The sequence below is a fragment of the Dreissena polymorpha genome, chromosome 14 (assembly GCF_020536995.1).
Source record: "Dreissena polymorpha isolate Duluth1 chromosome 14, UMN_Dpol_1.0, whole genome shotgun sequence".
Taxonomy (NCBI): Eukaryota; Metazoa; Mollusca; class Bivalvia; order Myida; family Dreissenidae; genus Dreissena; species Dreissena polymorpha.
This window is the reverse complement of record NC_068368.1, coordinates 56547979-56575197: the sequence shown is the minus strand read 5'-3', so window position 1 is coordinate 56575197 and position 27219 is coordinate 56547979. Positions and strand designations below refer to the sequence as shown.

At 35.8% G+C, this 27219-nt stretch overlaps 1 protein-coding gene across 2 annotated transcripts in view; it reads left to right on the top strand.

The window, feature by feature from the left end:
• LOC127856920 (adenylate cyclase type 10-like) overlaps positions 1-27219 on the top strand; it is a 107896-nt gene that overhangs the window by 52400 nt on the left and 28277 nt on the right. For both annotated transcript variants that reach the window (XM_052393116.1, XM_052393117.1), the window contains exons 18-23: positions 1897-2119; positions 4464-4731; positions 19678-20193; positions 20823-20952; positions 23351-23546; positions 23876-23977. In XM_052393116.1, the coding sequence (XP_052249076.1) occupies positions 1897-2119; positions 4464-4731; positions 19678-20193; positions 20823-20952; positions 23351-23546; positions 23876-23977 (1435 nt within the window). The remainder of the gene's footprint in view (positions 1-1896; positions 2120-4463; positions 4732-19677; positions 20194-20822; positions 20953-23350; positions 23547-23875; positions 23978-27219) is intronic.

Sequence of the window (27219 nt, the reverse complement as noted above, 5' to 3'; positions counted from 1 at the left end):
TCAAATATATGTGGCCAAAATCACTCATTTTATGAATACTTTTGCAATATTGAAGATAGCAACTTGATATTTGGCATGCATGTGTATCTCATGGAGCTGCACATCTTGAGTGGTGAAAGGTCAAGGTCATCCTTCAAGGTCAGAGGTCAATTATATGTGGCCAAAATCGCTCATTTTATGAATACTTTTGCAATATTGAAGATAGCAATTTGATATTTGGCATGCATGTGCATCTCATGGAGCTGCTCATTTTGAGTGGTGAAAGGTCAAGGTCAAGGTCATCCTTCAAGGTCAGAGGTCAAATATATGTGGCCCAAATCGCTTATTTTATTAATACTTTTGCAATATTGAAGATAGCAACTTGATATTTGGCATGCATGTGTATCTCATGGAGCTGCACATTTTGAGTGGTGAAAGGTAAAGGTCAAGGTCATCCTTCACAAGGTCAAGGTCATCCTACAATGTCAAACATCATATAGGGGGACATTGTGTTTCACAAACACATCTTGTTTTTATTTATTTTTTTGGAAAATGCAACATTTTGTAAGTTTCCCTGTGCAGCTCTATGGTTTGAACCTAGGTAAATATAATATTGACAGCTTGAAAACACTTTGAATCAATTCTAAGTCTAGTATTTGGGAGTATAAAATCAAATACACCAATTTCCCAATTTGAGGGTTTCACGACTCGATTTTTCCCAATTTTCAGGTTTTCACGACTCAATTTTTCCCAATTGGACCGCTACGGGTACTTTTCCCAATTGGACAACAAAAATCGCTGCTATGTTTATGACACCGGCATGTTTTCTTAGTTATTGTCTGGGCAGTCTCCGATCATAACGAGATAATATGCTTGTTACGAACAACGGCGCAATTAAACACCAGGTTAGAAATGCTGAAACAAAAGTGTCAAAATTGGTGTGCACAATTAAATAAAACAATTAGATTTATGAATTTATTTGTTGTGTAACAAGGTAAGTTTGTACAGATATATTAAGGTTAAAATCAGTTACTATATGTTGCGAACAAAAAGCGATCTATTTGTTGTTTGTTTTCATCCTTATTTGTGTTCTTTCATTAAATTTAATTTATTCTAAAAAAAATCCATTTCTGAAATTTTGTTTCTAAAATGTACGTGAAGATGCGTTTAGAAGAGATTTTTGTGGTAACCACATACAGAGCTCGTAGATAGTGTTCCACTCCAGAGCTCGTTTTAAGTAAAAACAAATGATAACAACAATATAATCGTTCCAAAAATGAATGTCCATGCATGCTTATGTTTTATTCAGACATAAATAGTAAAATTATATTTGATACAGTTCATGATTATCAATAAAAACTATGATAATGTCAACCTTCTCTATATGCACTTATATGAATTCCACCTCTTTTTGCCAAACAGTGGGCGGAGTCTAATCTTTGCAGGTGCGTGTGACGTCACGCGATAACTCGTCTATAAGTCTGTGACACTCTCTGGTTTAATGGAATCTTTTAATTAATTGAAGTCTCTTTTAAAAGAAAATCAATAATAGGCAGAAAGTGTCGTCTCTGAATAGCCTGTGAGTACTACACAGGCAAATCTGGAATAACCATTTACACACTTGTGTAACAAGGCTTATATGTATACCCCTGCAAGAAGCGTATTTATTGGAGTTACTCTGTCGTCTATGGGTCAGGCAGTCAATCCACATAAAATGTTATAAGTTTGTAAAGTGAACATTCCACATTTCTCAATGACTTAGGTTGGAATTTCAAATGTAGCAAGTCACTTTTTTAATCCCCATTTATATACACATTCATGAGTTATTTTCCATTTAGCATAACTGACACAGCACCACAGCGGTATTTGTGGCGTTTGTGATGATGTTGTAGCTTCAGTACGATTTTGATGCAACAGGTTGCTGCGCGAGCGTGTACATGGTGTGCCACTGTGGTGCATGGAGTTTCTGAGAGATTTGGTTAAGAACGAACAACTTTTGGTTGTCAATGATGATGGACAATCGGACCTAGTTTCCCAGTCAACTGTGGCTCCCAATCAAGATCTGATCAAACCCTTGACCCCGGCAAGAGAGTTGGAACTTCCCTCCACTCAAAAGTTACTACATGTAGCTGCTGTGAAGGTAATAACTGATAATATCTTAGTTTGGTTTGTTATTTCAGCATGGCTCGAAACTTGTTGTTGCCTTAAAAGAAGAATAGTCGTCTTATCTGTTATTTCTTAATTTTTATCTTACCTAAAGTTTTTGTGATCCAAGCAGCTCAAAAGCACTATGTATTTTTAACTATGAATTATATTTTTTAATGGCTCAGGTGCGAGCGTTTTCCTGTTATTTTAAAAAAGGACGTAAAACGTTTCCGTTCTTAAAGCAAACGAACCCCATCCCAAACCATTCTTTGTATTGTTTTTTTAGACAGAAAAGTCTAAGGATGATTAAACCTCAATTTTATTTTATAAACATCAAAAAATTATATAATTTTAATGAATATGATTTTGTACCCCTAATTTGAATTATTATATAGAGTTATATTAAATATTTTTTTTCCAAATCACTGGACTTGTAGCCCAAATCACTGAACTTATAGCAGGAATTGCATTTTTACTGAAAATTTCCAGGAAATGGCCTGATGTGTCAATATTTATTGATAAATAAAATCCCAATTTGGTCTATTTTGTCATTATTTTTTTTCCCAAATTGCCATTTTATTGATTTAAAAATTCCCGATTTAACCAGACTCTTTTTCCAAAAATGGGTAGGAAAACACCCAAATTGATTTACCTGATCTTAAAAACCAGAGCTTGTATTTACTGAGCTAAGGTAAATCTTAACTTCAGTGAAAGTTTTAGCTAAAATCTTCTGTGTGAGAGTCAATGTTTTTTCCTTATAGAAATATTAAAATGTAATTGTGTTTTTAATATTTACATTTCCATATTTAAGACTTCAACACCAAACAGCTTAAGAGTAAAGGAAATGTATCTCTTTTAGAAGAGTGTTTTCCTACGGTCATTCTTAAAAATTTTGGATAACCAGATAACCAATTAAAAGACTTTGTTTTGGGGAGGGGGGGGGGGGGGACAGTTAGATGATATATTATTTTGAAAATGAAAGTTTTTTTGCATATTAGCCTTTTGATTTATTTTAACTATGAATCCATGTTTATTATATTTTTTAAGAAATACGATTACATTGATCACTTGTAATTACCAACTCACAATAATTTTGCAAAAATGTGAAAACTTATGCCATGGTACAGAATCACCTCTTTGTTTTTCCTAATTTGCAACATAGTTAGGGGTATTGTTAGCATTAAGACCATGTACTTTACTAACATCTTGTGCGCATATTCATGACTTACACATGGAGAATTTGCATGCATTATTTTAACTACATGTAATAAGTTAAGTCTATTATATACAATTAGGGCTGCAACAATATACCGGTATATCGGTATATATCGCAATACGCAATCCGCATATTGTATTGCGTTATGATTTTCATCATACCGGTACGAAAATTTTACAAAAATTCATTCACATTTCGTCCAGAAAAGCCATCCGAAATAATGATAAAAAGGTAAACAAAACAAAGCAGTGTAAATTATTTTTTACGTAAAAAAAGCATTCTAAAAAGTGTATTATACGGAGTAGCGTTGTTACATGGGAGCATTCATTCGATGCTTTTGAACAGATTATCGTTGAATTAATTGCGCACAGTTGTAAATGTTTCCTTCGATTCTGATTAGAGCATTATTTGTAATCCGAATTTCGGAAACACGCTTCCAAATTTGAATGCTAACGCGACAATAAAAAATTATAGCGTCAAATAAAAAGTGCTTTATCCTTTGTCTCAATAAAAAGCGCGCGAAAATTATACAGACATGTAGAACGTCGCATGGAAAGTATGGGTGTATTTTGTGTTGTATAAAAACGGGAACATCACGTCAGCTGAATTACGCGTGTTCAGTGGGAAAAACGCCCCGGTTGGACGTTATTTCATCACATCTTTAAATAGTAACAATTGCAAAAATGTATTTGATACTTAAGAAAATTTGCGAATGTTTGTGTTTCTTATTATTCTTGAGCACATTTATAGTAAATATTTACCAGAATTTGCTTTAAAATTGGAATTAATGGATTATTGGGTAATTGGCAAGTTATAATTTTGGTACAAGTTAGCAATATATTGCGATATATTGCAATACGGGTTTTTGAACTGACAATATATTGCAATACGGTTTTTGGCGTATTGTTGCAGCACTATATACAATGGTATTTAAATTTGACCAGTTATCAAGTCAGTAAAGTCTGTATGGAGTCTGTGCAAGCACTCACCACAGATTGAACAAAATTAACCTCCAAAGCAGAAATTGGATTAGCCTGTGCAATAAGCCCTGTTTTTCCTGGACATAATATATTGTTTTAACCGCTTTTCTCTGCATAAATCTCATAGAACAATTTATGTATAGGTGCAACCTTCAAATTACATGATGGACACTGAAAAGGATTTTCTGTCCGCGACTGGTTACTTATACGCCTCCCCGAGCCGCAATGAAAACCATCTAACGGTGTCTGACCTGGCACAGATAAGTGCAGGAGGGGCCATGACAAGTATGTCACGGCCTAACAGCAGTATCAAGCCAAAGAAACTGCCTGCTGTTACCGCCAAGCACAGGCTGGCTGTATTTGAAAAGGATGTAAAACCAGAGGACATACCCATACCAAGTGCCATGAAAGGTCGGTTTAAGTTTAAATTCAGGAAAAATGAATCTCGTGAAAAATGATCAAGAAAGTAATGATTTTTATACGCCCGTTTTAAAAAACGGGACGTATTATAGTTTCACCTTGGCGGCGGGCGGGCGTGCGGGTGGCGTCCACAGCAGTGTCCACTCTCTGATTCAAATAGTTTTCATCCGATCTTCACCAAACTTGGTCAGAAGTTTCATCTAGACAATATCTAGGTCAAGTTTGAATATGGGTTATGCCGGGTCAAAAACTAGGTCACAGGGTCGCTAAGTGCATTTCAAGCATTAAGCATGGTGTCCGCTCTACGACTAATGGGGTTATTTACCCTCGGTACTTCGGTTAAAAACCATTGCACAAGCACACTGATTAACATATATACTGTGCGTTAAATAGGCCAATTGTACATGGCTGAACCATAAACATAATAGGGTCCTTTGCAGTGTTGATGTGGTGCTCTAATAAAAATATAATAATTTAAAAATACATAGCTTTACTTTTAACAATTAAAAACGTTGAATATAAACGAGATACTCAAGAATCTAAGCATATAAGACTACGCTAAAAGAGACGATTTCCTATTGGTTGACTGCTTTTTAAGAACTTGGCACTGATTGGTCGTATTTCCTTAGCTTGCAAAAGCAAGTAGGTCAATCCGTTTTGAGATGAAAAATTTGCACAATTGATGACCTTGACACAAAGTTCGCTATTTATAACGTAAACAATGTAGAATGATAGGAAATATATGGAACAACAAAAAATGGATAATTACATATATTAGTACTTGAATTTATTTGCATTTAGAATGATTATTTTATATTGTTTAATTACTATGAAGTTGTTAAATTATTATTATTGTTATTAATATTATTATTTAATATTCTATTGATGTTTTTGTGTTAAAAAGAAAGAAAAAGAAAGAGAATAGCCCAATTTGCATAAGTAGTGATGATGAAAACAAATACAATTATATGTGGCATCATCTTTACTAGACCCATTGTTCAGCATATGCTGCAATGGAGTTTGTTGGAGTCTTTTAACTTTGTGATCTGTGGTTTTTAGATGTTTATAATATCAGATGGGATTACTTTTAATTGTATGTTATTTGAGAAGAAAAGAATTACACGGATGTGTAATATGTTTGAAAAAAGTAATAGTACACGGATGTGTAATATGTTGGAAATAAAAATAATATTAATATTTAAGGGATTCTCCAGATCACAAAGTGGTTCAACATTGCCACTGTTAGTCTACATACATGATAAAATCTAAAGATAGATGTAGTCTTATGTTAGAGTTGTATGATATATAAAGAAACAGAAGCAATGGAGAGATATAAGATTTATGAACCTTAATTGTTAGGAAAGGTAGAGCCTGATTGAATAGCTCTCCTCTATGAAAGGGGATTTGCATGTAAACATTCATTAGTATAGATATATATCGCACAATTGTATTTTATATTGTAATTAAGTTTTAAATTTTATTTTGTATTGTAATTACCGTAGGTTTCCACGTATAGCGCGCTCCTGTGTATAGCGCGCAGGCTGTTTTTTTAATGCAAAAATGGAGAAAAAAATATTTAAAGACAATAAAACCACCAAATCGGACCGAAAATGGCCGCCATTTTACTATTGCACAATCCAATGATCCGGGGCATTGGAAAGCTTAATTAAGCATTCAAAATAGGAAGCGTCATTATGATTAGGAGCATGGGTTGCATAGCACTATACTTTTCTGACAATTTTGTAATTTTCTAGCAAAAGATTAACAGTCCACGTGCATTTCGTGAAAAACGTGAGAAAAAAAGAATTAGTGTACATCGTGTGATTTTTCCTCGGGGAAAGCATGGGCATTACTGGTAAATTTGAATGTCGCCTGGGAGACAGGGATACAGTGTTGAGGTACACCACTGTTGAACGTTCAATATTTATACACACAAAATGCAATTGCATATCTTCACGTTCTCAAGTGTCAATTAGTGTCTCAAATGTCAATTAGCGTCTTAACAAGTCGTGGCACATATTCCTCAATAACATCTGCCAATTACGAAGTGCAAAATGACCCCCTTTCACACCTACGGTTACCCGCAAAAAAGACCTCGTTCGCACCTACCCTTGCCTGCTCTCCGGAATGTCATCAACAATTCCCATCGGAATTCATCAATAAAGAAGTGTAAAAACACAAACAAAGAAATGTACGCAAGTTTATTCAAACAAATTAATTTTTGACCAAAACTTCTTCTACCGCGTTCATATCTACCAGTAGCGACTTCTTGTTGTTTCGACAATGGCCCCTCAGTCTGTACGATTATAGGGTGGTAGTTTTCTGGAAAAAACATGGCGGCCATTTTGATTATTTACGATTACACAACATATTTTTCACCAATTTAGCAGCCAGGAAAGCGTTGTATCAATGTATAGCGCGCACCAGCTTTTTAATTTGAATTTTTGAGGTAAAACACTGCGCGCTATACGTGGAAACCTACGGTAATATTTATTTTGTATGTGTGGCTCAATGTTGAACACTTGCAGACAGGGAATATAGCCGTGATGCTCCAACATAAGACCCTGTCTGTATGGAACTCGTATTATATTGGGCTATCAAGAAGAGACGTCCCCCCAGTGTGGCGTTATGACAATGTTTAAAAGAAAAGTCAATAATAACATTTAAATAATAAAGGTAATGACTTACTAGTCGCCAAACAGTCACCTTTAAAGGGCCACATAAAAATTTGTAAGTAAAACAATGTACTTTACAGTTAAAAATTAAACAAAACAACTATTTTAAACATAAAAAGTAAATTATTTACATGATGTACAGTACTATATGCATTTTTTTATAGGCTCGTGTATGTGTGGGGTTTCCAGCAGGGGTAATACCACTGGGTTGGTCTAAGGGTAAGGGAGATAATTTGGGTGTACTATTTTTAGGATGGTTTTGTCCCCTGGACCAGAGGGAGTGCACGGTAAATGGATACTATTAAGTGTACAAATGGTTACAAAGATAAAACAATATGTTATTTGAGGTACTGAGATATTCCAGTAAAATATGGAATTGATAAAAATACCAAATTAAATTTAAATGCAGGATAAACCCACAAAAAGTTCTTATCCCTTCAATATAACTTATATATAGGGGATAATAAAAGTGACAGTAGTACAATAGTATGTTATTTGCTATACACAATAGCAATTGTTAGCAAAAATTAAGGAAAATACAAAAGTACATTATTTGTTATTATGAGCATGATAGCAATATTAAGAAATACCTACAATAATACCAAAGAGTTGCAAGGTATTACCCTAAAAACTAGGGCTAAAAAATGTTTTTTCAGGGTATAGGGCCTTGCACCATGCACTCCAGTCCGACATGGCTCTTCGAGTTTGAAGGGGAAGGGGGTTGTCAAAGGGGAAGGAAGGGGGTGCAATGCAGCCAACAGACCGGGTTACTGGACGGCCTCGTCCTTTCTTTTAATAAAAAACTGCTATAAAATATGATTGTATTAAGATACTAAAAAATGTAAAGGGTGGACTAACGTCATACTCATTTAAAAAAGTTTTAAAATAATGAATATCAGGTCAATGCCATTGGCCTGATTTAGAAAGGGCAAGATGGAACAATAATCCCTTTAAAAACTAAAACAAAGTTGTGTCCTAGTGACTCAAACCAAACATAATTACTTAATTACAATAAGATAATGTCAGGTTTGTGTAAAAATTACACTGTTTTAAAAGAAAAACAGTCACATGACTGTATAATTTGGTGGGTGTTGGCTGCTCTCCCTCCCCCAATGACCTAGATCTTGTTAGTTATCTGACAGTCTAGAAGGTATTTGGCAAGGGCAGAGAAGACCAGGCCCCAAGCTGCTCCCTTGGGGTCTCGCACGTTGGAAAGGTTGAAAACTAGTCCATGGGAGTGCAATGCAGCTTCGAGGTGGTCCCTCTGCGCCTTATGGTTTTGGCAGTGCAGCAGCATGTGGGCGCAGTTAGGGGTTCCTGGCACCTAGGACATGCAGGGTCTATACCGAGGACATACTTTCCCGCGCCACCAATAATAGTGTGGTTCCCATCCTCAGGCGCGTGATGGCTCTGTCAAGCACAATGCTTGCTGAGTATTTGTCAGGCGGCCTGAGGGTTTTTGCAGGTCTGGTAAAAGTATGTCGACAGGAAGCCAAATTGTCAGTCCGGAGATTCCACTGACCCACGACAAATTTCTTTGCCAGGGAGTAGATCTCAGTAGGCGCAGGGAGTTCCCCAGCATCTACGGCCCCCCTCAAGAGGCCCTCCTTAGCCCCCCTGTCAGCCTGTTCATTATGCTCCCCCCAAAAAAAGTTTTGGGGGGAGCATATAGTCGCCGCTTCGTCTGTCCGTCCGTCCGTGTGTCTGTCCGTCCGTGCACAATTTTTGTCTGGGCTATTTCTCAGCAACTAATGACCAGAATTCAATGAAACTTTATGGGAAGCTTCACTCCCAAGACATGTGCATATTATCTGCGGTTTTTGGTCGGATGATTTTTCACAGAGTTATGGCCCTTTGAAATTTTCCATTAACTGTACATATAGTGCAATTCTTGTCTGGGCTATTTCTCAGCAACTAATGACTGGAATTCAATGCAACTTTATGGGAAGCTTCACTACCAAGAGGAGATGTGCATATTATCAGCCGGTTCTCGTCGGATGATTTGTCACAGAGTTATGGCCGTTTGAAATTTTCCATTAACTGTAATATAGTGCAATTCTTGCCCGGGCTATTTCTCAGCAACTTATTATTGGAATTCAATGAAACTTTATGGGAAGCTTAACTACTATCAGAAGATGTGCATATTATCAGCCGGTTATGGTAGGATGATTTTTCACAGAGTTATGGCCCTTTGCAATTTTCTATAAACTGTACATATAATGCAATTCTTGTCCGGGCTATTTCTCCCCAACTACTGACTGGAATTCGATGAAGCTTGATGGGAAGCTTAACTACCTTGAGGAGATGCGCATGTTATTTGTGGGTTCTGGTTAGATGATTTATTTAGAGAGTTATGGCCCTCTGAAATTTTTAAGTTGCTAAACCATCCATCGTATTATTTTGTCCAAAGTTATGCCCCTTAAGACGTTTCCTTTTATCTGAATATAAAGTGCAATATTGTGACAAAAAAAACTTTGGGGAGCATCACCCGTCTCCGACGGTTTCTTGTTCCCACTGATGTTGACATGTGCTGGACACCATACTAATGTGACCTTTAAAGATTTATCTAGGCACTGTTGATGAAGTTTCAAAATGCTAGTTAAAATATCAGGCCTTGATCTGCTATTTCTGTTTTTTTATAGACTCAAGATATGACAATGAGTCTGATAAAATAGCAGTTTTAGTTGGTTTATTGACCAATATCCAGCACGAAGAGTATTTAATTGCCAAACGTTCTGCTGTGAAAATAGAGAGATTGTTGCTGAGCTTGTGCGTTTTGGTAATATTTTTTGAAGGAATTACAAAAGAGTTGGCTACCAAACCAGAGTTAGGACATTTTGAGCCGTCTGTATAGATTTGTAGATGCTCAGCATACATATTATCTATAAGAGAGAGAGAGTTTCTGACTTGATGAGGTGTGACAGGTCAGTTTTCGTTATTTTATTAGATAGTGATAGGTCAACATCAACAGGTCCAAGCGTCCAGGGTAGGGTTTTGGGAGCCTCAGGTCTGCTGCAGGTACTTGTTGAGGCCGGCATCCTCAACACGGGTTTTAATACTCGCACCAAATGGCAGGGCCACATGCTTAAGCTTAAGTATTTTCCCCTTGACAAAGGTGCCAGTCCCGACAAGTTTGTTAACAGGTTTTGAACCATGCAGAGACTTAATTAGCCCTGGCCCAGAGGTTAAGGGACTGTTGTTTACGGCGCAAGTCTAGGGGTAGCATACCGGCCTCCTCTTCAAGCAGTGCACCCGGTGTGCAGTTTAAATAATTAGGGCCCTCAGAGCTATCCTAAGGGCCTTATGTTGAATAGCATCAACCTTTTTTAGGGCATTTGGCTTTGCACATGCATAGATCTGGGCTCCATAATCTAGCTTTGGACGTATAAGGGACTTATAGAGAGTTAAGAGGCTATTTTTATCAGATCCGAAACCTGTGCCTCTTTACATTCTCATTAAGTTTAGGTCCCTTTCGCACCTTTCTGCCAAGTATTTGAAGTGGTGAGTAAAGTTTATCTGTTTATATAGGTACATACCTAGAAATTTCACCACTTTTTCAAAAATAATTTTGGTGCCGCCTAAATTTAAGTCCAAAGAGTGCTGAATTTGGTCGCCAAATAATACTCCTACTGTTTTGGTTGGAGAAATTTTGAATCCCCATTCAATAGACCATTTCCAAATGGAGTCTTAGCCTGCTTGAGCCCTCTTCTGCAGGCGTAACATGTTAGACCCCTTTAACCAAGTGCCTGAAGCAGAGGCAAACTGGGAGATAACCATTCCTGAGTCTTTTACAGCATCAGGTAGGCCGTTTAGGATGAGGGAGAACAGAGTTGGGGATATTGCGGACCCCCGGGGGGTGTCACGGTCGGTTATGGCTATCTCTGATATTTCCCCATCAACCCTAACCTGGATTTTGCGACCCTCTAGGAAAGCTCTGAGGTAGTAAAAGCAGTATCCATTGATTTCGTAGTCAGCTAGCTTTTTAAGTATGCCAAAGGTCCATGTTAAATCAAAGGCGGCCTGAAGGTTCAAAAAAATTGCTAGTACTGATTGCCCTTGATTTTTTGCAGAAAGAATGTCATGTTGTAGCCTAGCTTGCTGATCTAAAGTAGAACGCCCCTTCCTAAAGCCAGACTGGAAGGTGTTTAGTATGTTTTTAGATTCCAATAAGTTTTCTAATCTATTTTTGACCATTATTTCTAATAGTTTACCTGCATGAGAAGTTAAACTTATTGGACGATATGAGTTTGAATAATTTTTGTCCTTACCGGGTTTAGGCATAGGAATCACTGTGGCCTGCTTCCACTCGGGTGGTACCGTGCGTTTCTGCTCTCTAATTGAAGTAGTTTTTATCCGATCTTCACCAAACTTGGTGAAGTTGTATCTGGACAATATCTAGGTCAAGTTATAATATGGGTCATGCCGGGTCAAAAACTAGGTCATGGGGTCACTTAGTGCATTTCAAGCATTTAGCATGGTGTCCACTCTGTAATAGAAGTAGTTTTCATCTGATAATCACCATACTTGGTCAGAAGTTGTATCTAGACAATATCTAGGTCAAGTTCGAATATGGGTCATGCAGGGTCAAAAACTAGGTCACAGGGTCACTTAGTTCATTTCAAGCATTTAGCATGGTGTCCACTCTCTTATTGAAGTAGTTTTCATCCAATCTTAACCAAATTTGGTCAGAAGTTGTGTCTAGACAATATCTAGGTCAAGTTCAAATATGGGTCATGCCGGGTCAAAAACTAGATCACAAGGTCACTAAGTGCATTTCAAGCATTTAGCATGGTGTCCGCTCTCTAATTGAAGTAGTTTTCATCTGATCTTTACCAGATTTGGTCAGAAGTTGTGTCAAGATGATATGTAGGTCAAGTTCAAATATGGGTCATGGTAAAGTTATCAAGTTGTCCAAAACCTTTAAACAGGCATATCTTGTGACAGTTTGGCACTCTTGTTACCATTGGATTTAAATCGGGGAAACACATCAAACAAAATATCAGTAAAATGATTAAAGATCGGTTGATACAATGTTACAATGTTAACCCCAAATTACACATTTTGTATAATGTCAAAAGTGCTTCTTACAAATCTTTTGATACTTGAATGAATGATATTTTGAAACTTTTTCAACACAACCACATCACCAGAAATTATTTTGACCTTGACAACCCAGCAAACAATCTATATGGGACCCATGTGGGTCCCATGTGGGCACCTATATGGGCCCCATGTGGGCTGCCAACATGGGACCCAGATGGGAAGTGCAACCGGGCTCCACATGGGTCCCATCTGGGCTGCCCCATGAAAGTATATGGGGCAGCCCAGATAGGACCCATGTGGAGCCCGGTTGCACTACCCATCTGGGTCCCATGTTGGCAGCCCACATGGGGCCCATATAGGTGCCCACATGGGACCCATATAGGTCCAACATGGGCATCCCTTTTACTCAATATGGGCTACATACAGGCAGCCCTTTTACTCATTATGGGCTACATACGGGTAGCCCTTTTACTCAATATGGGCTACATACGGGGCAGCATTGTACTAAATATGGGCTACAAACTGGTAGCATTGTATTCAATATGGGTACACAGAGCCTGTAAAATTTTGGACAACGCATTAATGGAAATTCAGGTTATGTTAGAAATAATATGTAGGCTGCAAACATGAAATACTGTGTTCAAATTGAACATCAGACAAAAGATTCTTGTACATGTACTTCCAATTTCATTTTGTTAATGTTTTATCTATTTCTTCTTGCTGGAACAGAGCGATATCAAAGGGTTCAAGAGCTAAATAGCATTATCCTGCAAGAAATACAAGGTTTTTGTTAAAAGACTTAAAAATTTATTAAAGTACTCTCAACTTTTATTCACATAAAGTATTACACACATATACATGGATACATACATACATAGCAGGAGGATCCCATGTTAACTATTCAACCAGAGAATTCTAAAATAATATGGTGATTCCTAACTTTTTGAATGTAACATCAGCAAAAATATATTACATGAAGTTGCTAACCAAAACATGTTTCTATCTAATGTTCTATCCGCATGGAGTAATGTTACTCATAATCTATAAACCCAAACCAACAGTAAAACTATTTCATGGAACAATAAAGACATAACTTCAAACAATAAGACGTTTTTCTATAACATTATATATGTTGACCAGTTATACAACTATAGAATTAAGGACTTCTATTATTTTGATATTAAATATATATTACATATACAGAATACCTTCAAGTATTTTTCTGATGTACTACACATTACTCAAAAGCATACCCATGCATATTAAATCTTTAACCAATACAAATAACACACCATGTACTCAAAGAACATTTGTAGAAAATATACTTGCAAGACTAAACAAAATATTTTATAAACTAGAAATTAAAAACCCTGCAAAAAAATTCAATACTCAAATAAATGGCAAATCCTTTTTCGAGAACAAGTCCATATTATTATCTTTGATATCTTCATACATTCTAGTGTTTTTCGTAATTGCACATGATATATAATATATATATATTATATGTCTTTTAAAACCTTCAAAAACTGGAATGCTGTTTCTTCTTTTGCAAAGGAATATATACCATTTCATTTCCAGATAAAAAAGATTGTATGCTTTCTTAGAAGATGAGCCTTACTTAAAGGAATGGTTTAGGATCAATGGAGAAAGAACTGTCAATTACATTTACAACATTGCTTAATATATTTGATAAAAAAAGCTTGAACTATGCAGCAGTCCTAGAAAAGATGGATCGTAGCTTCATCACCAAGATGCTCTTCAAACTCATCCATTTGCGCAAATGTTCCAATTGGAAGACTGATGTTCTCTGGCAGTTGCATTGGCTCGTCATCAGTAGCTGACCTAGCCAAGAGCCGCTGCAGCATCCGCTTCATTTTCCTGTTATCGTCTCTCATTGTTTCCAGAACCGTTAAAATCTGTGTAACTGCATCTGAAGACAGAGTAAAAAAAAACTGTACCTAAAATTATGTTGACAATAATATATATCACAGCTGGGTCTTATATAATTATATGGGATGTGTTCCGATATAACGGCGGCGGGCCCGATTTGTCCCAACAGCTGTTGTACGGCTAGGGCTGATTATAGCAACTTGCACCTATATGCCAGTCAACGTCAATTTGTTTCTTTTATTAGTAGAAGTATGTATTATTATAGATCACTAAATGACTGTGTATTTTATATTTTTTCAGTTAGATTATCTGTTTACATCAATTATTTATTAACTATCATTTTATAAGCAGTAATTCCAAAACTGAAATTATTTTAAGTTAAAGTTTCAAGCAAAAAAATTAGTTACTTTGTCCTATGAACTGGGAAGGCTCTTCAGCTGGATCTAATGGGAGTGACCGGCCTCTGTCATGCACAGCTGGACATTCCTTGTAAAAACATGTTGGCAAACCAGGTGGTGGTGAATATTTTATTTTCTGAAATAAATTTGTACAATAAACATTACGAATTTAATTATTTCTAATACACAGACTTTTTAAATATTCTGCAAATATGTGTTTAAATAATCATTAAAATTTGTCCACAGGCAGACAACCTTGGCTTGCGTGCAAGTACTCAAAGACCTATAAAAAAACATTATATTATACGTTTAATTAATATTATCAATGTATGAGATCAGTAAGATGCTCATGCATTAGCATGATTACTAATTTAGTGTTCCATTTTTTCAGACATGTGCCTGTCTGCTATAAACAGTTTGTATTGAATTTTAGGCAGAATCAAGTTGAATTAAGCAGTTTTACTAAGAGATTGATCTATGGCGACAAACGAACGTTACGACTTACGTCGCGAAAATACATGACAAAGGCAAAGCGATGAAGAAATCTAATAATTTGCAATTTACATTATTAAACACACAGGCATTCATTGAAGTAACAGATAAATAAATAATGCGTGATCAGCAATATATATCTGATTTTAAAAGAAATATATAATTACGTGTATAATATCACAATTTAACAACTTACAGTTTTTGTTTTGAATATTTTCGCGAGGCGGAATTAACATCTGCGCATGCGCATATTATTTAAATACTTTATTTTTCTGCGCGATTATTTCAATTAAAATTATCTCTTGAAAATAACTTCATATTAATCATAGTATATACATTATTTAAAACAAAGCCATATCAAAAACAGAATTTTCAAAAAAATGTGTGCCCGATAGCTGATTTTGTCCTTTGTTGGGCGGCCCAAATGGGACCCGTATGGGACCCATATGGGCTGCATATTATTTGCTTATGCATTGATTATATATTTTTGGGTAAAATATTAGCAGTTGAGATCAAGTTTGTCATTCAAACGTTTTAAGAAATTAGTTTTTAATCAAATAAATAAAATTTTATATCTTTTTCCTGATAGCGCAATAATATGGGACCTATATGGGACCCTTAAGGGCATTCCCATATGGGCTAACCCATATAGGTCCCAAATGACTCCCATTTGGGCTTACCCATATGGGTTTGCCCAGAAACAGCCCGGTAGCTGATTTTGTCCTTTGTTGGGCGGCCCAAATGGGACCCATATGGGACCTATATGGACTGCATATTATTTGCTTATCCATTGATTTTCTATTTTTGGGTAAAATATTAGCAGTTTAGATCAAGTTAGTCCAGCATACGTTTTAAGAAATGAGTTTTTAATAAAATAAATACAAGTTTACATCTATTTCGTGATAGCGCAATAATATGGGACCTATATGGGACCCTTATCGCCATTCCCACATGGGCAAGCCCATATAGCTCACAAATGACTCCCATATGGGACCCATATGGGCCGCATATTATTTGCTTATGCATTGATTTTCTATTTTGGGGTAGAATATTAGCAGTTTAGATCAAGTTAGTCCTACATACGTTTTAAGAAATGAGTTTTTAATAAAATAAATACAAGTTTACATATTTTTCCCGATAGTGCAATACTATGGGACCTATATGGGACCCTTGTGGGCATTCCCATATGGGCTAGCCCATATTGATCCCAAATGACTCCCATATGGGTTTGCCCAGAAACAGCCCATATGGGACCCATATGTGCATGTTTGCTGGGAATGACCTACTTTGACTAGTTCAGAGGGTCAAAATTCTTAGTCATCCCAAAATGATGAATTTTGTCTAACATCCATTGGTCTTGCTTTACAGCTTGGATACATAAATGGGTGATGTCTTTAAACACTATCAACGCAATTGAGGCCAACATTTTTATATGTTCTGTTTTACGGGACCGCCGACCCTAATTTTTGCCAAAATGAAATAAAAATAAAAGTCATATTCCTTAATTTTATTTTCCTTTTTCCCGCCGACCGTGCAATTTCATAAAGTTTAAAAATAAAATTTGTCAACGATTTTTACTTATTCCCTGAATTGCCCTGATAAAAAATGGACTTAACCCGATGGCTTTTTAATTGGCATTTTTATTGAAAACAATTGCCATTAGCCAAGAACGAGTGCCGATCGAGCTTGTCGAGTCGTCACTGAACGACAACTGACTTACATATTGTTCGCGGATGTAGCCGAATACGATTTTACATTGCTATCTCTCTCAATATTGCGGAGGATACTGACAATAATAAATGTATCCCGATGTTTTTACACACATCCAAGATGGCGGCAATCAGACGAGAAATTTGCAATGAGCGGCGGAAATGATAAATAGCATATAAATTAACAACGAATATCTTATGGATATTAGGGAATAATTTAATGCGTGTGTCATATAATGCAAAATACTATGTTTGAGATAAAGAACAACAAATATTTATTAGAAGTATGCAAAGTAAATGTGCATCAGGGAAACCATTGTTGGAAAATTGGGGTTCAGTCTACTCACAAAGTTAAAGCATTTAAGATGAGTATCGTTCAAAAATGGAAAGAGACAAACATGATTTGATTTATATGTTAATGGATCTGTGTATAATCAGATTCATATGCATATTCTGCTTTATTATGTTTGTCACGCTGTACAGTTTACTGAAATAGCATTGAACTGATGATGTCAAGTGTAAGATATTGAAAGGTAAACAAATTAAATATATTATTTTAACTCCATTTAATACATCATTAATACAGCAAGAACACTTAAGCGTGTTTGTTGATATTTGTTAATGTTTTCACTATATGATATTAAATTTAAAAAAATGCTCAATTAAATTAATACTTTTAAAATGGTTGTGATTAAATGGTGAATTTAAGAATCTATAGATTATTTTGTATGTGGAGGGATATTAACTTAATGTTGTCTTCATTGTAAGAAGACATTTAAGCAGCACTTTATAATATAAAAATGCTGTCAAACATGCATTTAACCATTTTAATTCTGCTCTTATAATCATATTTATAATGTTTATTGCGCTTATTTTCCCAATCCAAATTTAATGGCACAGGCTGTAACAAAAAAAACAAAAAAAAATCACTGACTTTTGTTGAGTATCTGTATCAAACAACATTGGATAGAAAGCTCTCACACTTGCTCATCCTTAACATAATGCTTGTTTGCTTGCTATCACAATGATTGATAGTTAAAACTGCATATTAAAATTTAATTGTTAAACAATGAACATCATACAAAGTAAAAAAAACACTTAAATAATAGATGAGATGTATGCCACAGCAAACCAGCATTTTTAAAGATGGCATTGCAGGCTTAGGAATGTCGAGGTGCTACATGTAGGAAAAATAGTGTTAGAAGTACAACAACATCACCACTACTACACTATACTAAACCACACACCTGGCGTGTTTAGTCTCTATTAAAGTAATATACATGCAAAAGGTGCTTTTACCTATAAATGTAGATAAAAGTATGTCTAGTATTATTATAAAAAGCTTCTACAACAGTGTAATGAGATATATAAAACACTTAAAGGTAAATGCAAGTATTTAGGTTAAATTTGCTGAGATTTTAAATTAAAAAAAAAAAAAGTATCGGTTTAGACAGTTTTATTTTTATTTTTTTGGTCGACTGCTTATTTTCATGCTTTTATTTTTATTTTTATTTATTCCCCCCGACTCAATTTAAAAAAAAAATCCTGTAAAACAGAAAATAAAAAAAATGTTGGCCTGACCTCTTTTTGACCTTAACAATGACCTACCTTTTGACTAATTCAGGAAGTCAAAATTCTGGTAAACCCAAAATAAAGAGTTTTGTAAAAAAATCAATACCGCTTGCTACAAAGCTTCGATACTAGCCTGGCTGTTATCTATGAACACTCTAAACTCTCTAGTATAAATGAAGTATATATGTCTTACAATGGAATTTTTATGTCCCCCACTATAGACGTGGGGGACATATTGTTTTTGCCCTGTCTGTCTGTTGGTCTGTTGGTCCGTTGGTCTGTCTGTCTGTTTGCGCCAACTTTAACATTTTGCAATAACTTTTGCTATATTGAAGATAGCAACTTCATATTTGGCATGCATATGTATCTCATGAAGCTGCACATTTTGAGTGGTGAAAGGTCAAGGTCAAGGTCATCCTTCAAGGTCAGAGGTCAAATATATGTGGCCAAAATTGCTCATTTTATGAATACTTTTGCAATATTGAAGATAGCAACTTGATATTTGGCATGCATGTGTATCTCATGGAGCTGCACATTTTGAGTGGTGAAAGGTCAAGGTCAAGGTCATCCTTCAAGGTCAGAGGTCAAATATATGTGGCCCAATTTTCTTATTTTATAAATACTTTTGCAATATTGAAGATAGCAACTTGATATTTGGCATGCATGTGCATCTCATGGAGCTGCACATTTTGAGTGGTGAAAGGTCAAGGTCATCCTTCAAGGTCAGAGGTCAAATATATGTGGCCCAAATCGCTTATTTTATTAATTCTTTTGCAATATTGAAGATAGCAACTTGATATTTGGCATGCATGTGTATCTCATGGAGCTGCACATTTTGAGTGGTGAAAGGTCAAGGTCAAGGTCATCCTTCACAAGGTAAAGGTCATCCTTCAAGGTCAAACATCATATAGGGGGACATTGTGTTTCACAAACGCATCTTGTTTTCAGCATTAACATTTGTTGTGGAGATGTTATTCTGATAAACTTATACATAATTTTTGTATGTTAGGGAAAATTTTATTTGAAAATTTTATTTGAAAATTTTATTTGCCTTTAAATTGAATAATGAAAACAAATATATCAATCTAATTTGTTTACATTCAGATTTTTTAGTATCAACTTGAATCATTCATAAGACCCCTATTTGTGCAACTTCAGAGCTGGTGATTGCCAGGATAGATTCCATGCGAGCCTCTGAGCAGCTGTTGATAAAGTGTGCTGCAGTGCTAGGGCAGAGAGTGCGGAAGGACATCTTGGAAACCCTCATGCCAAAGGCACATCGCTCAAAACTGTCGAAGGGCATACGAAAACTGATGGAGAATGGTATATTTGAATGTTCCAATGCACCAAAGCATATTGACAGAAGGTTGAGCCTTGGAGAAAGATCAAACGTGAAGTCCAAGTGTTACTGCAATGCTGAGGAGGTGGCAGCCTCTGAACCGAACAGCGTTCCATCTTGCAATGAACCCATGTTCACAAATAAACTTCTGCAAGAGACTGCGTATGAAATACTCATGGAGTCACAGCGGATCGAGTTGCATACAAAAGCTGCCACATTTCTGGAGCTGTCTGCAGATGTTTTACGTCAACAAATTCCATATCACATTTTAGGACGACCCCCACCGAGGGAGGATTTGGAGAATCAGTTAAAGCGCATCGACCTCAAAATGCAAGGTAAATGTGCAGTTAAATGCTAGAATGCTGCTTTGTGGACTCCTTTACCTTGCTGTATACTGAGACAAAACTTTGAAGGGAAAACTATGAACAATAGTGCCAAGTGTATTGTTATATCCTTTGCTATGAGGCAGAGCTGTCAGATAGGGCTTTAATAGAATCAGTATTGATGTCCGTCTGTCTGTGAGGGTCATGTGGGGTCAAAAACTATTTCACATGCAAAAAACAAATTAAATCTTATGAACAATTAAAATCACGTTTTTTTCCAAATTATCATGCAACTGGCTTGGGACATTGTTTTATTATCGCAGCTGAGTTTTAAAATGTTTGTTCCATTTAATAACATGGCTGCGAGGAGGCGGAGCAGTTTTTACTTATAGGGCAATTGTGGAATATTTTTAGCATACTTAAAGTTACAGTTGTCAAATTATCTTTAAAACTTCTTGCTTAGACCGTTTGTTCTTATGTTGTCTAAATTAAGTTCAATACATCCTTGGTATACATTTTGAAGTAGTTCACTTGAAGATGCACTTAAGCTATAAATATATGAGGAGAAAAAAAATGTAAAAATAAATGGGGAAACAGAACTGATTATTGAAAAGTAAATATTTTCCTTTCTTACTTTACAGATCTCGATACTATGATAAATATGCGATCACTGAGACCAGACAACAGGATTGCAGACCTTACTTTTGCAAGAACAGCAGCAGAAATGAAAACTAAACGTGGACGCCGACTAGCTGTGTCTGTCACATCTGAGTAAGTTGTTTCAAGCATTAACTTCTGTTCAAAATGTAATATTGTAATTCATTCAAGTATGATTTTCCTGCAAACATTTATATTTTATTTAATGAGGTAGAGTTTTTATGCCCCCGATAGGGTGACATATAGCAGTTGAACTGTCCGTCAGTCAGTATGTCATTATGTGTGTATGACAGTCTGTCCATCCGTCCGGAAAAAAAACTTTAACGTTGGCCATAACTTTTGCATTATTGAAGATAGAAACTTAATATTTGGCATGCATGTGTATCTCATGAAGCTGCACATTTTGAGTGGTGGAAGTTCAAGGTCAAGGTCATCCTTCAAGGTCAAAGGTAAAAAAATAAATAAAAAAATTTCAAAGCGGCGTTCTCATGAAGCTGAACAATTTGAGTGGTGGAAGTTCAAGGTCAAGGTCATCCTTCAAGGTCAAAGGTAATTTTTTTTTCTTTTATGTCCCCCACTATAGTAGTGGGGGACATATTGTTTTTGCCCTGTCTGTTGGTTGTTCTGTTGGTTGGTTGGTCTGTTGGTTGGTTGGTCTGTTGGTTGGTTGGTTTGCGCCAACTTTAACATTTTGCAATAACTTTTGCTATATTGAATATAGCAACTTGATATTTGGCATGCATGTGTATCTCATGGAGCTGCACATTTTGAGTGGTGAAAGGTCAAGGTCAAGGTCATCCTTCAAGGTCAGAGGTCAAATATATGTGGCCAAAATTGCTAATTTTATAAATACTTTTGCAATATTGAAGATAGCAACTTGATATTTGGCATGCATGTGTATCTCATGGAGCTGCACATTTTGAGTGGTGAAAGGTCAAGGTCATCCTTCAAGGTCAGAGGTCAAATATATGTGGCCCAAATCGCTTATTTTATGAATACTTTTGCAATATTGAAGGTAGCAACTTGATTTTTTTTTATTTCAAAGCTGGGCAATTGGTGGCGTTGTGTTTCTGACGAACACATCTCTTGTTTGTTGATATTCTAACACAGAAGTCTCAGCAAAAATATGACTTTGTCATTATTTGAGAAAAATGAACTGAATTGCCCAGACATTACCAAAAGTATTTTAAGTCCACAGGACATCCGGTCCGGTAGTCTGAGATAACTTGCAGGACCGGACTGGGATTCATAGGACCGAAACATCAATGTACAAACATATATATCGTATTTATATATTTGCGAAGTTAAGTGTTATGTCGTTCGGCAACAACTCAGATGCTCCATTAATACTAAGTGTTGGTTGTTTTCCTAAGTCGATAAGTTGTATGGTTACATATTTGTTTTCTTAATTCCAGGGGTGTCAAATTGTCAATTGACACAAAATTTGAAATCCGGAAAATTAAGCTAGAAGTCTGGGACCGCAGGTCCCCAACGGGGATTAAGGGCCGAGTCCCTATGGGGGACACCCCCGTGACCTAGCTTATAGTACTTTTTTTGTAGTATTTCTAGTTGCAATTTCTGGTGACTACAATGCGAAATATTATAAGCCATATAATCCGTATCACCGCATGTGTATCATCATTCTATAAAAATGTTATAAAGAACGTCGAAAATAAATTAAAATTGACGAATCATACTGTATCCGAATACGACAGTCCAAAAACATGTACATGTTTTGCACATATAATAAAATGTGCTTTATACATATAGTTTGAATGTAGAAAATGTAAACGAGTAACCAGTAACCTAGCAAATATGTAATCAATATATAATTTGGTTAACATATTGCTTTACAATATGCTACTGCAGTGCTTAACATTGCTATAAATCGATCACTTAAAATTTCAAGATGGCGGACATTAGCAGCATTTCGCAGAATCGTAAGATTTTTCGGAAAGTAGCGAAGAGGTTTCGTCAGTTACCGTTCATTCTTTGCCAGCCGCAAACTAATTAGAAATCGATAAATTAAAGACCGGACGAAATTGGTACCAAGCGCAAATTTCCGGAATGCCCAGGAATATTCGTTCTCAAATGATCGCACACTGGAACGAATTCTATAAAATAAATCAACTTTTCTTCTTGAATTATTTCTCGGACATTCGGACCGGCAACATGGCATTTTCAATCGGACCTGTTTTTAAAACGTCGGTCAGGTTCAACTTTCCGACACTTTTGGGAATGTCTGTTGCCAATCTATTATTTTTCATAAATTGCAAGTTTAATGTCATGGCTGTGTTTTTCCTCGTTATATCATCAGGATGTCATGGAAAACATTAGCCCACTTGTTTTACAGGAAAACAAACAACATTGTCACAAACTTTAATAGAATCCTCATTTATTAAATAATGTTTATATTGACATTGGTTTTTCAGTTTAATGCTTTAGAAAATATGTTTGTTTGTTGTTTTTTCATTTGTGAAAATTTAGAAGTCATAACAATTACCTTTGACAGGAACAACTTTCCCCTAGCACGAAAGATTGCTGAAGGAGGGACCCCAGTGGAACAGATTGGGCAGTTGATAGACAGCCTCCTGCCAGTGTATGATAGCCTCATATATCACTGGAAAAATGCAAAAGAACACACCCATCTTGTCAACACCATGATTGAAGCTATTTCTGCATCTGTTGAACGCAAGAAATTAAAAAAGGTCGCTATTGCCTATAATACATGTACTTTTAAAACTTCAACATGTAGCTAATTTTATTTTAAAATGATTGTTAACAATGTGATTTTTTAATATGTTAAAGTACCTTTCAAGATATGTGTTATTGCTGCATACCTATGTTTACATGTATATGTTTGGTTACATTTGAAAAATATTAACAATTCAACTATTTTAACTTAAATTACTAGACCTTGCCATCACATTGTTCTGAACTTGTTCATTTCATGCTAAAATCTCAAAACAGTACCAAGACATGTATGCAGACAATTACCTTTTGTGGCTTTCATTGAAAACAACTGGTATTTTAATAGGCAGAAGAATTGTTGGAATCAGCATTTGCAGCACTGCAAGAAGCCTCTGAGGTGCCAGACTCCAACTTGGTAACAGCCAAGCTATTCAGGATGAAAGGAAAGGTGTGCTGCTGTAGTTTGGCTTGTTATAGGGATTTAACATCAACTGTTTGTTGCCTTGTTGTAAGCCCTATAGGCCATCTTGTTTAAACAGCATTTACAGTGACAAGAAAGCAACCATAAATTCTAACTTGAAAAAAAACACCAATGGTATTTGTTGAACATATGTTAACACACTACCATTGAAACAATTGTTTTCCTGCCTTTCATATGCTCCCATTATTGTGTAGATTTGTTTACACAGCAAAATTTAACATATTATTTAGGCGAGTATTTAAAATGAGATGTAGGCAAATTTATGATGATGAAAATATGTCAACATTCCCAAATATTTGAAATGTATAACATTATGATTCCACATTCATTATTTTTAGCAGTATAACCAACATAAATGTCGGCTTATAAATTAGCAAAAAGGGAACGGGAGGGTTGATTGGTAATTCACTACAATAATGGCTTTAATGTTAAAGTTTTGTTTTCCTTTAATATTTTCTAAATTGTTTGTCCAATCTATATCAATATGTACAAAAATGTTCCTCAAAGGGTTCTCTACCAAACATTTGCATTTGGCTCCCCTTTACTTCATATACATGTATCACCACTATAGCTAAAAATTGAATATAATTTATCTCTATTTCCAAATCACCCAAGCACAACATAGATTATGGTGAGCTTTAATGATAACCTTTCACATTTAATTTCTTGTGTTTTGTTGATATTAGCCCTGTGAATAGTCCAGATGACACATTTATTTCCCAATCTTCATAAAACTTGGTTAGCATATTTATGCCAATGATGTCGTGGTCATGTATGAAACTGCAGCAATTTTTTCCTTTTGTGAAGTACAGTAAAACTGCGATAACTCGAGGAAACACGGGACTGACCTCGATGCTCAAGTAATTGCAGGTTTCGAGTAATCCATGGTATTATTTGTTTTCACTGTCTCGGTTAATGATGCTTAACTCTGACCGCAAACGCTTTATTTACATGTAAGACGGTGCTTAGAGAAAGAAAAGGCTTTGTAAAAATAGCTTAAGGTTACAGTATAATAAACTAAACAATACGGATGATCGTAAATTCATTTCATTTAATCAACATACATACAAAACACATATATAATAAAAATATTCAATCCATATTCAATGTACATGTAGCATATTTAAAATAGAACACAAGGTACGTACATGCACATGAAACATTATCTGATACGCTCTGTTTTATACCATACATTTTATCATAATTATCGATTGCTGGTAATTATTTAATTATCTTTAAAACTGTGTAGCTTTGATATGCATTTCAAAGGATGACAATTTCCAGTGTTTCTCAATCTGCGACTAACTTCACACCTAATCGAGCGCCTTTTGTCTGCTTGATTGCGCTGTTTTTACAACTCGAATATTTTAAGCACCGACCAGACGAGTAAGTGTCCTTGAATAATTATCAGATAATTAGGTGTGAAATGCCTCTCAGGGACCGGCACACGTCCTCGAGTTATCGAAAATCGCATGTTTGAGTTATTGCGGGTATTTTTATATAGAAATTACAGGAAAATGCTAGGGACTTCCTTAAATGCTCGAGTTATCGCCAGTTTTCGAGAAATCGCCAGCTCGAGTTTTTGCAATTTTACTGTACCTGTAAAAGGTACTTTCCCAATTGAGGAAAAACTAATCAATTCCCAATTTGCCATATGACAAATTCTCAAAAGGAAGGAAAACTTAATTCCAAAAGTGCATTTACTGCAAGTGAACAAATAAAATGAGCACTGAAGTGTACTTTTTAAGCAAAATGCATGTGAATGAAAAGCTTAATTAATTTAGTGTGCAATTTTTACTAAGCAATTTAAAAGATCCATAATACCCAAACTGATGATTTCTTGACGCAAATTTTTCAAATTTCAAGGGTTTTAACTCCCATTTTTACCTGTTCGGAACAGTACCGGTACTTTTCCCAATAGGGCAAAAATAAAATCTCTTAACTGGTCTTATGGTGTCCAAAAAAAGATGACAATTTAAGAAAAACGTTTATAAGTACTCTAGAAGCCATTTGTATAGTCTTATGGATGTGAACTTTGATAAGAAAATCTTTCCCTGTGATATATCTGCTGAGTTTGAAACTTGTGAAATGGGGTTCAAAGTAGGTCACTAGGTCAAAATAAAGAAAGGTTTGTGAACGCTCAAGAGGCTAAATTTATTGCTAAATCTCCATGAATCTTATTCAGAACATTTGTCTCAATGATACATGTAACTCGCCATGTGTCCAAATGATATCGCAGCAAAATGTTTAACTGGATCATGTTGGATCAAAATCTTGATGAACAGGTAAAATTAAATAAAGAGCTGCAACATTTATAGACGGCTCTTCGTGACACTTGGTGAATACGTTTATCCAATTAAATCTATGATTAATCAAAACTAGGTGGTAGGCTATAAAAAATGATGTCATTATGTTAAATTAAAGAAAACATTTGTGAACACTCTATTGGCAACATTTCCCCCCCCCCCCCATTTATTGCCCCATATATGTGAAACTTTGTAACAACATTAGACCCAATTATGTCTTCAATGAATTGGAAACTGGGATTCAAAATAAGGTCATTAGGTCAAACTTAAGAAATGCCTGTAAAAACTCCAGAAGTCACATTTGTTTGTGCAATCATCATGACACTTGCTTACAACTTTTTTATGCTCCCCCCAAATTTAGTGGCTGCTTCGTCTGTCCTTCCGTGTGTCCGTCCGTGCACAATTTTTGTTGGGCTAGCTATTTCTCAGCAACTAATGACCGGAATTCAATGAAACTTTATGGGAAGCTTCACTACCAAAAGGAGATTTGCATATTATCAGCCGGTTCTTGTCGGATGATTTTTCACAGAGTTATGGCCCTTTGAAATTTTCCATTAACTGTACATATAGTGCAATTCTTGTCCGGGCTATTTCTCAGCAATTAATGACCAGAATTCAATTAAACTTGATGGGCAGCTTCACTACCAAGAGGAGATGTGCATATCATCAGTCGGTTCTGGTCGTATGAGTTTTCACAGAGTTATGGCCCTTTGAAATTTTCCATTAACTGTACATATAGTGCAATTCTTGCCTGGGCTATTTCTCAGCAACTAATGACCGGAATTCAATGAAACTTTATGGGAAGCTTCACTACTAATAGGAGATGTGCATATTATCAGCCGGTTTTCGTCGGATGATTTTTCACAGAGTAATGGCCCTTTGAAATTTTCCATGTAAAGTGCA